Genomic DNA, 14,397 nt, shown 5'->3' on the forward strand with positions numbered 1-14,397 from the left:
TGGCAGCTACATTTAAAATTTAGTTTATCTATTTTATCCAAAAAACACATATTATTAAGTCAAGTAATTTTTAGTTTATTACTGATTATTTGCCTTTTGATTTACTAGTTCCATTACAGTACACTTTGAATCTAGCTGTTCTGTTTTACCACCTCTCTGACAAATCTCTTACTACAAGCATCTGGAAAATTCTTTGGCATTAATAGCAACACTTATTTGAAACTGCGTATCATTAATTCGTCCATCCCCCTAAACACTTCACCCTCAATCTGTGCATTCTAATACAGAGCTTCTGGAAGTAAATGTCTATCCGGAATGCACTGGTTACACAGGTAGGAACTAATGGGGGATCAAATGACTCGCTTTGTTAAAACAACAAAGTGGGGTACCTTATAGCATCATGCCTGCATTTTAGTGTTTCAAGAGACAATATTCTGGACTCTGCCTTGATGGTTACAAAATGTTTAGTCAAATATGGTTTCCAGATAAAAAAAAAAGAATCACAATGATCAAAGACAGCACTTTTAGTGTTTAGCATTTATTGACACAAAAAGTAGAATACAGACTCACTCTTTTTGAAGGGAACATATATTTACAGTATATAACATTTGCTTTTCACCCATCTTTATGAAATATTAAAAACTTTTTTATGCTTTTATGAAACATGTGGTTTGATTTACATGCTCATTTTTTCACATTTTGTATGCAATTTTTTAATATGCAGCCCTGCAGAAACAGAAGAGTGAGAGGGACAGCTGAACTATCCAAAGTTGCAGGTAAGATGTTCCCTTGAGATTGGAGGGCTGCTATATACCCGTTCCAGTGCTCGCCACTTTATGGAAAACTAGTTGTGGGAGAGATGGTTACTTGTGGGGAGAAGTTCAATATGCACAACTATTGTAAAATAAAAGCATAGTAATCCTCTTCAGATGCACTAACAAAAGAATGCAAAAAGAGCAAAAAAAAACATTAAGATTGGCATGCTTGTTGTCTCTTTTCCCTCTATTTAGCAAGTTTTGCAGTTAATTTTTAAGCCTTGGCACAACTCATCTGAATTGCTCTATTGGCTTTTATATTAGACATTCTACATTCAGTTTAAACAAGCAGTTATGCCAGTATCAATGAAAAGAATGCTTGCAGAATTAGTTTTGTTAGAATTACACAGAATATTTTGGCACTATTCCTGGACTTTGAGAACTATCTGAAAAATCATCTCAGGGTTAAAGCATATACAACAGATAAAACAATTTGTCACCGTATTCTGCAAGCAAGCTTTCCAAAGTACTCAATACAAGTCTGCTAAATGAGCAGCTGCTTTCTCCACTTGCTTTGCTGGTATGACGGAATATTGAACCCTTTTATACCACTGTACAGACACTTCATCTATCCTTTGCAGTCACTCTGTAAATCTTACTTTAGTACCTTTACATACAGGTAAAAAAAAATATTTAAGGATTTATAATTTATTTATTTAAGGGTGTATAGTGTATTTGAACTTCACATTTAATTAAAATAATATTCTCTAATAAAAACAATGAGGAAAGAGGAAAATAATTTTAAATTCTATTTTCTCAGGGTGAAAGACAGAAACTTAATTAAAAATAAATTAACATTTTACTAACAAATAGTGTTTATGGAACAGGACATTAAAGGAGCTCCTTGCTGGTAAAACAGGATTTATTCATACACTACTGAAAGTCAGAAGGCCTCAAAAACAGTTTTGTCCACGTACTGAAAGAATTTTAAACTGTACCTGTTTGATAGCAGCTTTTGTATGCTAATTAAACACAATCTAACAGTTGCAAAATGGGGTTAGTCTGCTCTTAAGTAATACTAATACATTTATTTATACAGTGCCTTTCTGAAGTATAGATTTATTACAGCCAAAAAGCAGTAAATTTAAAAAAAAAATTATACACTGAGACACAAAATAACTTGTTTTATTTTTACAGTGAGAAAACAAATGTTACCTTAAAACTGCATTTTGTTGCACACAAAATATGGTTATTTGCATATTATTTTACAGAAAACTACAATGTGTTACTCAGAGAATATGAAACATGGCCCTTTGTTATGGACCTTTCCAAACATCTTTATGATTAGAACGCTAATGTGAAAGTAGTACTGAGTATTACTACTATTCACTGTATAAAGTATGAAAATTGAACTTGAAAACAATTCTGTAAGGATACCTTATTCAAAAAGCTTTCCAAAAATTACAAAATGTGTTGTAGATGTAGGCAAAGCATAAACATATTGACTTTAGTATTTTTCAAAAATATACAAGACATCGTATGGAAATTAAACAAGGTGGGGGAGAGGCAGTCAGTCATTTCTATAGATGTATGAAGCACAATGAAAAACTGTTAAAACTGTAAACTGACTTGAAAGTACTGGAAGATATCACTTGAAGGGATAATAACATGAAAAGAAAAAAAAAAATTTTTTGGAATGCTTTTCAGGTCTATATTGTGTGAGAAAACAGTTTCCAACATCAAAGTGCACTTCTACAGAGAGAAAACTGCAGTTTATAATTCATGAGTCTTCAACGATTTTCTTTTGAAAAGCTATGATAGTAGCATGGTGGTTTATAGGGAATTTAAACTTGAAACACCAGTTACAACATGGCTTTTCAAAGTCTGCAGTTGCATGACTTACCATTCTAAAAATTGGCTAGATATAATAAATAAAAAGATGTGGTATAACAGGATAGGCAGTAAGATGAGAAATCTGTAGTTGGGTTCAAAGCTGCACTATACATTATTGTGCCATCTTACTTACTTATACTTCACTGACCTTTTAAAAACCTTTTTTTTTTTTTTTTGCAAGTGACACATTTTTAAATGGTTAATTCATATCCCAACAATGAGCTTCCAGTATCATTGTACATAGCCTTTATAGTGTCTAGCAGCATCAGACAAACAAAAAAGTAGAATTATTGTTAAAAAAAACAAAAAAAAAAACAAACAAAAAAAACACAAAAAATTGGCACATTCTAACAAAAGTTTCAATTTGGAAAAATCCAGTTTTTGCTTAGGACTTGAGCAGACTAATTAGAACATTGAATAATGTACTAAATTAATTCTTTCAGTTCAATGAAATCTACGAGGATTATTTGTAAATGAGGCCGTTTCCTACTTTGTTTTTGGTTGGGGATGAATTCCAAGGAGAAATAACATAATAGTTCTGGACACAAAATAAAATGACCAGTAGCTCAAATCTTTCCTTGTTTGGCTTTTCATTATATCAGGTGGGTGTGCAGGACTTCATACACACATACATATATATATATACATATATATATATACATATATATATATATATATATATATATATATATATAAAATGCACACAAATCTGGACAGCCCTCTTATAAGACCCCACCTGTCTTGTAGATCAAAAAATGTGGGAGATCAGAAAAAAATAAATAAAATAAACAAAACTGTATTAAAATAAGAATTCAACATAATTATTTAAGCCAGACCCCCTTGGTTTTGCTTGCTTGTTTTAGAGGCAACTTTGACTCACAATTATCAGCTTTCATGAAAGTGTACATTATTCGGTTCATGGGCAAGCAGTCAAGGGTACATCTTACAGTTAAGCTCTTCTTCCATGAGGTCACTTCAATCAGCTGTTAGTTGCTGGATTCAGCTGTGCAAGAGGAACATCCACTGAAGGTCTGGATATGAGACGAAGTGCTCAGAGCAGCCAATGCAATGCGACTTCTTACGCCACATAATTATATTGATTGGGGTTTTCTTTGTCTCGCTCCATATAGTCCCTGTCAATTAGTGACTCTATTCTTTTCTTCAAGTCAGCAGGCTGTAAAATAAACACAATTGTTATTAACTGTATCTTCACTCTACACATTTCCTCACACCCCACGATCCAAAAATTTCCATGAAGTAATTTAATTGTTCCATTTGCGAAACAGAAATGCACAGTACCTCAGTAAACCTCAAACAGGATGTATCTGACCAATATAGCGCATGGTTCTCTGTACAGACATCCCTTATTTTGTAAAACTCTGTTCCTAAAAATCTGCATATACATAATTATTAATTTAAATAGGGAAAAAATGTTTAGAGCTCCCCAGACCAACTAAATACAGTGGAACCTTGGGTCACGACCGTAATTTGTTCCAAAACTCTGGTCGCAACCCGATTTGGTCGTGACCCGAAGTAATTTCCCCCATAGGATTGTATGTAAATACAATTAATCCGTTCCGGACCATACGAGCTGAATGTAAATATATATATATTTTTTTTTAATGATTTTTAAGCACAAAAATAGTTAATTATACCATAGAATGCACAGTGTAAGAGTAAACTAAATGTTTAATTCTTCTGTAATGTTTAACTTCTTCTGCTTGGGCACTCTCGCTCGCTCGTTTGTGTTCGCGCTCTCTCTCGCTCGTTTGCGCTCGCATTCTCGCGCTCGCTCACTGCACAGGCAATGCACAGGGAGAGACTGAACACGTGCGGAAATCATCGGCACGTACGAACCAGAAGGGAAACTGGCTTGTTCGTCACCCAAGTGTGTGGTCGTGAACAGATGCGAAAGTTTGGCAAACTTTTTGGTCGTAACCCGATTTGTCATTTCTGCTCAAACACCACCACAATACAGTGGTACCTCTGGTCAAAACCGTAATTCGTTCCAAATATCTGGACGCGACCCGAATGTAATTTCCCCTTAAGATTGTATGTAAATACAATTAATCCGTTCCAGACCGTACGAACTGTATGTAAATATATATAAAGCACAAAAATAGTTAATCATAGAATACACAATGTAATAGTAAACTAAATGTAAAAACATTGAATAACACTGAGAAAACCTTCAACAACAGAGAAAACTAACATTGTAAGAGTTCGCGCTAGACCCTTACGAACCACTTTTTTTTTTAAATGAGTTTTAATCACTGGGAAAAAAAATTAAATGCCACTTCTCTTGCAAAACTTTTCAAACCAAACCAATCATCTACTGGCTTTAAATTCCTCACCTTTGCCACTCGAAGAAGGATTTTTTTTTTCAACAAATCGCAATGAATCTTCCTGGCTTTCACGCCTATGATCGGCTCGCTTACGCTATCCCCTGCAAGTTGCTTTTCGTTCAACCACATTAGCAACAGTTTTTCCACATCTTCCAGCACTTGAGGCCTCTGCTTGGTTAACATTATAACTCCTTTTGCAACATAAGCTGCTTTGTTAGGCCTTGTATGCGCAAACTAAAGAAAATGGGATATGAAGAATGGGAAATCATTGGCGCATACGAACGCGCATAGGGAAACTGGCCACCAGTGTTTTTGTTCACCACCAGAGCGTGTGGTCGTGAATAGATGCAAAAGTTTGGTAAACTTTTTGATCGTAGCCCAATTTGTATGTGTTCGGAAACGTTCGTGACCAGAGGTTCCACTGTACATGTAAATTATTAAAATTGGTTAGAATTAGTTTAATAATGATATTAGTCATCAAAACAAATCATAATAAAACATTTAACTTTAATAAAGACTGTATAATAAAGATGTTTACATAAGTAAGTTGCCTGAGATACATGAAGGTAGACTCAGCTGTAGGAGGACAACTGAAACAGTGAGTGCATGTCAGCAACATCCAGCACTACTTCATACTGTAGGTTGCAGTGAGGTAAACTGGGAACGACTGTAAAGATGATTGCATGTTAGCCCTAGTGAGATGAGTCTGAAAATCTTTGTAATTGTGATATTTCACATTCATTGTTGCTTGAAAGACAAATAAAGGTATTAAATTACATTTATCACACAGTATATCAGAATTTTCATAAAACAGTTGTTCATAATTAAGGTGAAGCCTGTTTTCTCTTAGGCTGCTTCAGTTTGTACACACATCTGCATTAAGTATACAGTGCCTTGTGAAGGTGGACATCCCCCCTGTGTTTGTTCTGTTTTGTTTCATTACAACCTGATGGATTTTTGGGGTGTTAGCATCATTTGATTTACACAACATGCCTACCATTTTGAAGATGCAAAGGATTTTTTTATTTTGACACAAATAATAATTAAGACAGAACAACGTAAATCATGAGTGTGCATAGGTTTTCACCCCCCATTGCAGAGCCATCTTTTGCTGCAAGTACAGATTCAAGTCTCTTAGGGAATGGCTCTATTAGCTTAGTACATCTAGCCACTGGGATTTTTGCTTATTCCTCAAGGCAAAATTGCTCCAACTCCTTCAAGTCAGATGGGTTGCGTTAGTGTACAGAAATCTTCCAAGTCATGCCACAGATTTTCAATTGTACTGGGATCTGATCTTTGACTAGGGCATTCCAAGACATTTAAACATTTTCCTTTAAAGCACTACAGGGTAGCATCAGCTATCCTTCTTCATCAGTCTAAAATCCCCAGAAGACTAAAACAGGTTTTCCTTAAGAACTGCCGCGTATTTAGTGCCATCCATCATTTGCTCAGTCCTGACCGTTTTCCCCAGAAGACTAAAACAGGTTTTCCTTAAGAACTGCCGCATATTTAGTGCCATCCATCATTTGCTCAGTCCTGACCAGTTTTCCCATCTCTGATAATGAAAGACATCACCAAAGCCTGATGCTGCCACCACCATGCTTCACTGTGGTAATGGTGTTCTTGGGGTGAAGGGACGTGTTGGGCTTATACACACATGGTGTCTCCCATGATGGCCAAAAAATTCAAGTTCATTTGACTAGAGAACTTTCTTCCATATTTTTGGGGAGTCCGCATAATACTGTTATGCAAACTCGAAACATGTTTTCTTATTTTTTTTTTTCCTTTAGCAGTGTTTTTTTTCCTAGCCACTATTTGAAATGCAGGTCTTCCAGGCTAAAGAACGCTTTCTTCTCCAAGGTCATTAGACTCCTAAATAACTGACTGGAGTTTATAATCATGGTCCACCTCATTCTATCTACCTCACACAACTGTATTTGACTTGTCCATCACACACCTACCTGCACATTACACTTTATACTTCTGTTCTGTTTTTTTATACTTTATGCTGCCTTTGTTACTTATTATTTATTTGCTACTTATTATTTATGTTTATCTTTATATGTTGGTTTGTTAACCATTGGCATTTGGTGTGGACAGCAAAGAAAGAATTTCATTGTATAGGGAAATATGTTTCCTTACTGTGCACATGACAATAAAACTTTGAACTTTATTTCAAAAAGTCATACTATGTGGAGTGTATGGCTTAAACCAATCCTTTGGACAGATACTCAATGTCAATTTATTTATATAGCACATTTAAAACAACATTGTAATGCTGTGGCCAAAGTGCTTTACAATAATAGAATAAAAGAAAAACAAAACAAATTAACATAAAACATAAATAGAAATAAAATATATGAACATAAAATAAAATACATAATAAATAGAAGTAATGTTATATACATAAAAAATAGAAGTAATGTTATATAATCACAAAGAGGAAACCATCAGTATTACTGAAGGTCATGGAATGCAAGTGAATAGAAACGAGTCTTTAATTTTGTTTTAAACAGTTCAATTGTAGACGACTCCTTTATATGATGAGGTAAAGAGTTCCACAGGCGAGGCGCAGCAGCTGCAAAAGCCCTGTCCCCCTTGGTTTTACACTTGGTATGAGGGACAACCAGAGACAGCTGACCAGAAGATCTAAGCACTCTAGATGGCTGATGTAAAACACACAGCTCAGATAAATAGGCAGGAGCAAGTCCATGTAAAGATTTAAAAACTAGCAGCAAGATTTTAAAATCAATTCGAAAACTGACAGGCAGCCAGTGTAAAGAAGCGAATATTGGAGAAACAGAGTCATACTTTCTTGCCCCAACCAGAAAGCGAGCGGCAGCATTTTGGACCAACAGTAACCTGGGTATCACGGATTTATTAATCCCAGAATACAGCAAAGTGCAGTAATCGAAGTGAGAAAAAATAAACGCATGAGTAGCTATCTCAAGATCCCTAGAAGATAAAAAAGGCTTCATCTTACCTGATAGACGAAGTTGGAAAAAGCAACTCTTGACTACAGAATTTACTTGTTTCTCAAAAGAGAGGTTGCTATCAAAGGTAACACCAAGATTGCGGACTTGAGGTTTGAAAAAGACAGAGAAAGAGCCGAGAAGTCCAAGACCAATTTGGGCTTTAGCTTATGGACCCACTATAAGCACCTCCGTTTTATTTTGACTTACATCAAGAAAATTAGCCATCCAGAATCTTAGTTCAGACAGACAGTTGTGGAGTTGATTTGTTGTAGAATTGCAGATAGGAATATAAACCTGAGTATCATCAGCATAGCAGTGAAAAGAAATGTTAAATTTCCTAAAAATAGCTCCAATAGGGTGAAGGTATATGGATAATAAAATAGGACCCAAAATGTATCCCTGAGGAACACCATATTTAAGAGGAGCAGTAGAAGAAGATGAAGAATTAAAAGTCACTGAAAAGTGTCTACCAGTTAAATATGACCTGATATTGATCTCTGTAGCTCCTTCAGTGTTATCCAGTGTGTCTTTGTTGCATCTGTGATCAATGCCCTCCTTCCTGTTTTGTGAGCTTTGATATTCAGCCCACTCTTGTCAGGTCTGTAGAAGTGCCATAAATTTACATTCTATTATAATGATTTTAATTGTGATCCATGGGATGTGCAAAGTCTGGGAATTTTTTCTTTCTTTCCTTTTTTATTTTAAATAACAACCATGATAGAAACTGCTCAAAAAAATTAAAGGAACACTTTTTAATCAGGGTATAGCATTAAGTCAATGAAACTTCTGGAATATTGATCTGGTCAGTTAAGTAGCAGAGGGGGTTGTGAATCAGTTTCAGCTGCTTTGGTGTTAATGAAATTACCAACAGGTGCACTAGAGCGGCAACAATGAAACAACCCTCAAAACAGGAATGGTTTAACAGGGCTGTAGAAGGTTCTTAACCCATCAGAAGGACCGGTATCTGCTCCTTTGGGCAAGGAGGAACAGGATGAGCATTGCTAGAGCCCTACAAAATGACCTCCAGTATGACACTGGTGTGAATGCCTCTGACCAAACAATCAGAAACAGACTTCATGAGGGTGGCCTGAGGGCCCGATGTCCTCTAGTGGGCCCTGTGCTCACTGCTCGGCACTGTGGAGCTTGACTGGCATTTGCCATAGAATACCAAAATTGGCAGATCAAACACTGGCGTCCTGTTCTTTTCACAGATGAGAGCAGGTTCACCCTGAGCACATGTGACAGACATGAAAAGGTCTCGAGAAGCAGTGAAGAATGTTATGCTGCCTGTAACATTGTTCAGAATGACCAGTTTGGTGGTGGGTCAGTGATGGTCTGGGGGGGCATATCAATGGAGGGACGCACAGACCTCTACAGGCTAGACAATGGCACCTTGACTGCCATCAGGTATCGAGATGAAATCCTTGGATCCATCATCAGACCCTATATGCTGGTGTAGTGGGTCCTGGGTTCCTCCTGGTGCACGACAATGCCCGGCCTCATGTGGCAAGAGTATGCAAGCAGTTCCTGGATGATGAAGGAATTGATACCATTGACTAGCCCCCACGCTCGCCTGACCTAAATCCAATAGAACACCTCTGGGACATTATTTTTCCTTCCATCAGACTCCGCCAGGTTGCACCTCAGACTGTCCAGGAGCTCAGTGATGCCCTGGGTCTAGATTTGGGAGGTGATCCCCCAGGACACAATCCGTCGTTTCATTAGGAGCATGCCCTGACATTGTGAGGCATGCATACAAGTACGTAGGGCTATACAAACTACTGAGTACGATTTTGAGTTGCTGCAATTAAATTTCAGCAAAATAGACTAGCCTGCCACATCATTTTTTCACTTTGATTTTCAGGGTGTCTTGGAATTCAGCTCTCTGTAGGTTGATAATTTTCATTTCCTTCAAATGATGAGGCACCCTTTCATTCCCAACACATTACCCAGTCCATGTCAGTATAGATATCCAGCACAATTTTTTCCCATTGAGATCTGATTTGCTTTCGAAGTGTTCCTTTAATTTTTTGAGCAGTTTATACAAAAAATGGATGGGAAAGTTACCATGTTAATTTTTGCAATCAATGTGGCCTGTTTAACGCATTAAAAAATACTGTCACATCCAAGATCGACAACAAGGCAAATGCCTCAGGCAGTGCTTTGGTCAGGATGCCATATGCCACATGAACACCAGTACTACATATTGACGTTTTCTTTATTTATACATATCAACATTGGTACAGTGGAGTGGAAGAAAAAGGGGTAAGGAGTGGGAGTTTTTGGCAGTCCTGGTGCAATGCTAGAGAAAAGTTGAAGATAAAAATGACACTTTACTTTTCTCATTTTATGTTTCAGTAGGAAGATCGATTCAATGTCATATCACATAAGTGCTAAATAAGTTATGTTTGAGTGGCACTAAAACCAAAACAAGTCTCTAGTATCTCTGTATTTAACTTGCCAGTATGCCAGGTAGCTTGCAGTGTAGACTGCCATAATATAAAAGCAAAATTCTACAAAATGGAAGTCTAATGATTATCCCTACCCCATGATTCCAGTTTGCACTCTCTTCACTAATTTATGCTAAGAACACAAAATAACCAAGTAATGCATGGTGTCAGTTTTTAAGTGAGATAGCAGCTAGGGAGATCTTTTTTAGCATGCCAGGAGCAATGGTGTAGGCAGAGTAATGTTTGCAGCCTATTTTCTGTAGTAGCACACTTTTTGTAACTAAAAAAATCCCAAGGCACACCACAATTCTTCCAACCAAAAAGCATTCAATCTCTTAGATGTGCTAAACTGTCCGAAAGTGCGAAACAGGGGGCAGCAAAAGAAAAGCTGCTTGGAAATTGCCATTTGCTTTGCGAAAGTCACTGGCAAACATGCACCCAGGTAGATGGCTCCCCGACTCGTCTCCTGGCTGCTAAAGTGCTCTAAGTGTTGTGGGTTCAAAATGGTAATCACTGAGCTGTTTTTATGTCGGCTTCTCCAGGTAGTCCTGTCCTCCATGACAGGTCTTGAACACCTGAGCAGAGTGTTTCTCTCAACTCTGGACCCAGGGGCACTACACTGTTATTTCCACGGCACACCGGTTGAAAAACACTTGTTTAGAGTGTAATTATCAATTTATTGATGGTGATGAACAATTGGGGATAGTATTTGCACAGTTTTAATGTATGCCCATTTAAAAGATACATTTTCTTTCAACTAAATGAGTCTTTAGCAGTGCAAAGTCAACAGTCATTCTGATCGTTTTTTACTTTGACAGGTCTGCTTCTCATATGCCATACCAATTTGAGAATTAATACATTGGCCTCATTTTCAAATTGCATTTCAGGAAGGCATTCAAAGTCAGGTTGTACTTGCTCAAGCAGTATTATGTTAAAAGTTCAGGTTTAAGGTCATTGTTTAAGCTTAAACTATGCCATTCATTTTTTTTTTAAACCCTTTATGGTGATTCCACATTAACTTTATGATCGTATTTATTTACTTCATAACTCATGTATTAATTTTATAATTACATGTTTTAATGTTAAATGTGATTAATTGCAATTAATTACATACATTTATTTGATTACTTAATTTGATTCCCAAACCATTAAGGGGCTACCAAGCCTTAAAAAAAAAAAAAAAAAAAAAAAAGTTATTTTTAACTTACCTTAACTGGGAATTTCAGCTGATTGTAGACCTCTGAAACTAATAGATTATGACTGAGGGTCTTCCTCATTTTCATTATTCGGACAATAGCTGCATCAATCTGATACTGCCTGTCTTGGAATACCCGTTCCGTAGTACTGGCTTGCTCTTCTACCTGAAGGAAATAAAGTAACACTCAAAAATTGAACACTGACTAAAAATAATTACGTTTAGATATTCATACACTTTCTGCATAAATCATTTAATAATTATTTATTTGGCACACTGTATTAATCCCTAAGGGGAAAATTATATCTATAGCTTAAAAATGTAAGAATGAGCTACATCTGTCTTGCTAATTGGATACTGAGGTAAATACTGATTTCAAAAATATGAACCATCAATTGGAATAAAAAAAAATATTTGTCCTAAATTATTATTAAACTATTTGTTTTTGATTCTGTACTTTATGCAGGGATTAAGCGCTTTCAGGTTCATTATAAACAAACAGTTAGGGAGGAAGTATTAAAATACAAAATACAATATACCGTTTCTCTCATTTGAATCTGATTGATCTTTATCCTGAAGAGTTTATGTTTGAAGTCGTCATTGCAGGTGAACTTGTCTCCATCTTCAACATCTTTACTTTTTGGGGTTTTTGACAGAACTCTAGCCTTGCCACAGGCCAGAGACTGTAGAGTTCTCCTTAGCTCACCATCCTCTGTTTAGACAAAAACCATTTACAAGAGGTTCATAATATGTTTCTAAAAACTTTATGTATAGATAAACAACAATTCCTTTAACTGGTCAACTTTTTGTTATGGTTAAGCTGTAAAATCTAGAGACAAATTCAATTGAATTTATGATATTTATTATTTATTGCCCTTTAAATTGAGAAGGGTTGGGGGGGAGAGAGAGGGAGGACAACAGTGATGACTTCTCATAGCTATCTAATGAAAATGACGCATTACCAGTTTCACATAAGAACCAATCTTTCTCATACTAAAATGCAGGGAGAAAATCTACAAGAAATATGCTTTCAAAAAAGGTTTAAAAAAATCAACATTATCCAAACAGGAAAAAATCACAACTAACAAGCTGATAATTCAAGACTGCATCTTTTATGTTAGCCCTAAGTTGATGGGGATATCAATGCCCTTTTCCTTGAGGGAGGTCACTTAAGCAACTCAGTAGTGGCAAGGCCCTGGGAGTGAATGAGATCCACCCAGAAATGACGAAGGCTCTGGACACTGTTGGGCTGTCAATGCTGACGCACCTTTTTCAGTGTTGCGTCATCATCAGGAGTTATGACAGGAGCTCCCTCAACTAATACTTCAAGAAATTGAAGCTACAACACATGACCTGTTTTGTTTAATAAAAAAAACACAATTGTTTCCTTTGATGAATGCCCATAAACAAACATCTAAAATCATTGTATTAGGTGGTTTACACTTCAGTGGCAATGAAAACAGGAAGAATCATCGCAGCTTTTAGATAATGTGGTTGCCTACTAACCTATTCCTGTAGCCTGCTTTATTTCATCCAAACTAAATTCTTCACCTTCGTTAAACATGAGTAGCACCAATGTTTGGAATAATGACACCTGAAGCTCCTTTTTACCCTGCATTAAAGAAAAACATTATCTTTAAAAATTAAAAATAAAAATGTGGAAAAATAAATTGATCCCCGTCGACATAACCAACTGTACTTAAGGACTTTTACTTTATTATTCGAAGTCAACTAATAAACAGACTAAACAATTTACTATTAAGATATATATTTATTTATATTCAGAAAAAAATTTAAGCATTTCTGTTTCCAGAAAGTAGAATTAAGTATTGTTAATTACAGTTAGGTCCATAAATATTTGGACAGAGACAACTTTTTTCTAATTTTGGTTCTGTACATTACCACAATGAATTTTAAATGAAACAACTCAGATGCAGTTGAAGTGCAGACTTTCAGCTTTAATTCAGTGGGGTGAACAAAACGAATGAATAAAAATGTGAGGCAACTAAAGCATTTTCTGAACACAATCCCTTCATTGCAGGGGCTCAAAAGTAATTGGACAATTGACTCAGAGGCTATTTCATGGGCAGGTGTGGGCAAGTCTGTCGTTATGTCATTATCAATTAAGCAGATAAAAGGCCTGGAGTTGATTTGAGGTGTGGTGCTTGCATGTGGAAGATTTTTCTGTGAACAGACAACATGCGGTCAAAGGAGCTGTCCATGCAGGCGAAAGAAGCCATCCTTAAGCTGCGAAAACAGAAAAAACCCATCCGAGAAATTGCTACAATATTACGAGTGGCAAAATCTACAGTTTGGTACATCCTGAGAAAGAAAGCAAGCACTGGTGAACTCAGCAATGCAAAAAGACCTGGACGTCCACGGAAGACAACAGTGGTGGATGATCGCAGAATCATTTCCATGGTGAAGAGAAACCCCTTCACAACAGCAAACCAAGTGAACAACACTCTCCATGGGGTAGGCGTATCGATATCCAAGTCTACCATAAAGAGAAGACTGCATGAAATTAAATACAGAGGGTGCAAGCCACTAATTAGCTTCAAGAATAGAAAGGCTAGATTGGACTTTGCTAAAGAACATCTAAAAAAGCCAGCATAGTTCTGGAAAAACATTCTTTGGACAGATGAAACCAAGATCAACCTCTACCAGAATGATGGCAAGAAAAAAGTATGGAAAAGGCGTGGAACAGCTCATTATCCAAAGCATACCACATCATCTGTAAAACACGGTGGAGGCAGTGTGATGGCTTGGGCGTGCATGGCTGCC

At 36.5% G+C, this 14,397-nt stretch overlaps 1 protein-coding gene across 5 annotated transcripts in view; it reads right to left on the reverse strand.

The window, feature by feature from the left end:
* Positions 1-522: 522 nt before the first annotated feature.
* cul4b (cullin 4B) overlaps positions 523-14,397 on the reverse strand; it is a 98,010-nt gene continuing 84,135 nt past the window's right edge. For all 5 annotated transcript variants that reach the window (XM_051934947.1, XM_051934948.1, XM_051934950.1 and 2 more), the window contains exons 17-20: positions 13,120-13,225; positions 12,153-12,325; positions 11,627-11,779; positions 523-3,822 (exon numbers count right to left, since the gene is read on the reverse strand). In XM_051934947.1, coding sequence (XP_051790907.1) covers positions 3,727-3,822; positions 11,627-11,779; positions 12,153-12,325; positions 13,120-13,225 — 528 coding nt within the window. In that variant the 3' untranslated portion in view covers positions 523-3,726. The remainder of the gene's footprint in view (positions 3,823-11,626; positions 11,780-12,152; positions 12,326-13,119; positions 13,226-14,397) is intronic.

Source organism: Erpetoichthys calabaricus, chromosome 12 (assembly GCF_900747795.2).
Source record: "Erpetoichthys calabaricus chromosome 12, fErpCal1.3, whole genome shotgun sequence".
NCBI lineage: Eukaryota > Metazoa > Chordata > Cladistia > Polypteriformes > Polypteridae > Erpetoichthys > Erpetoichthys calabaricus.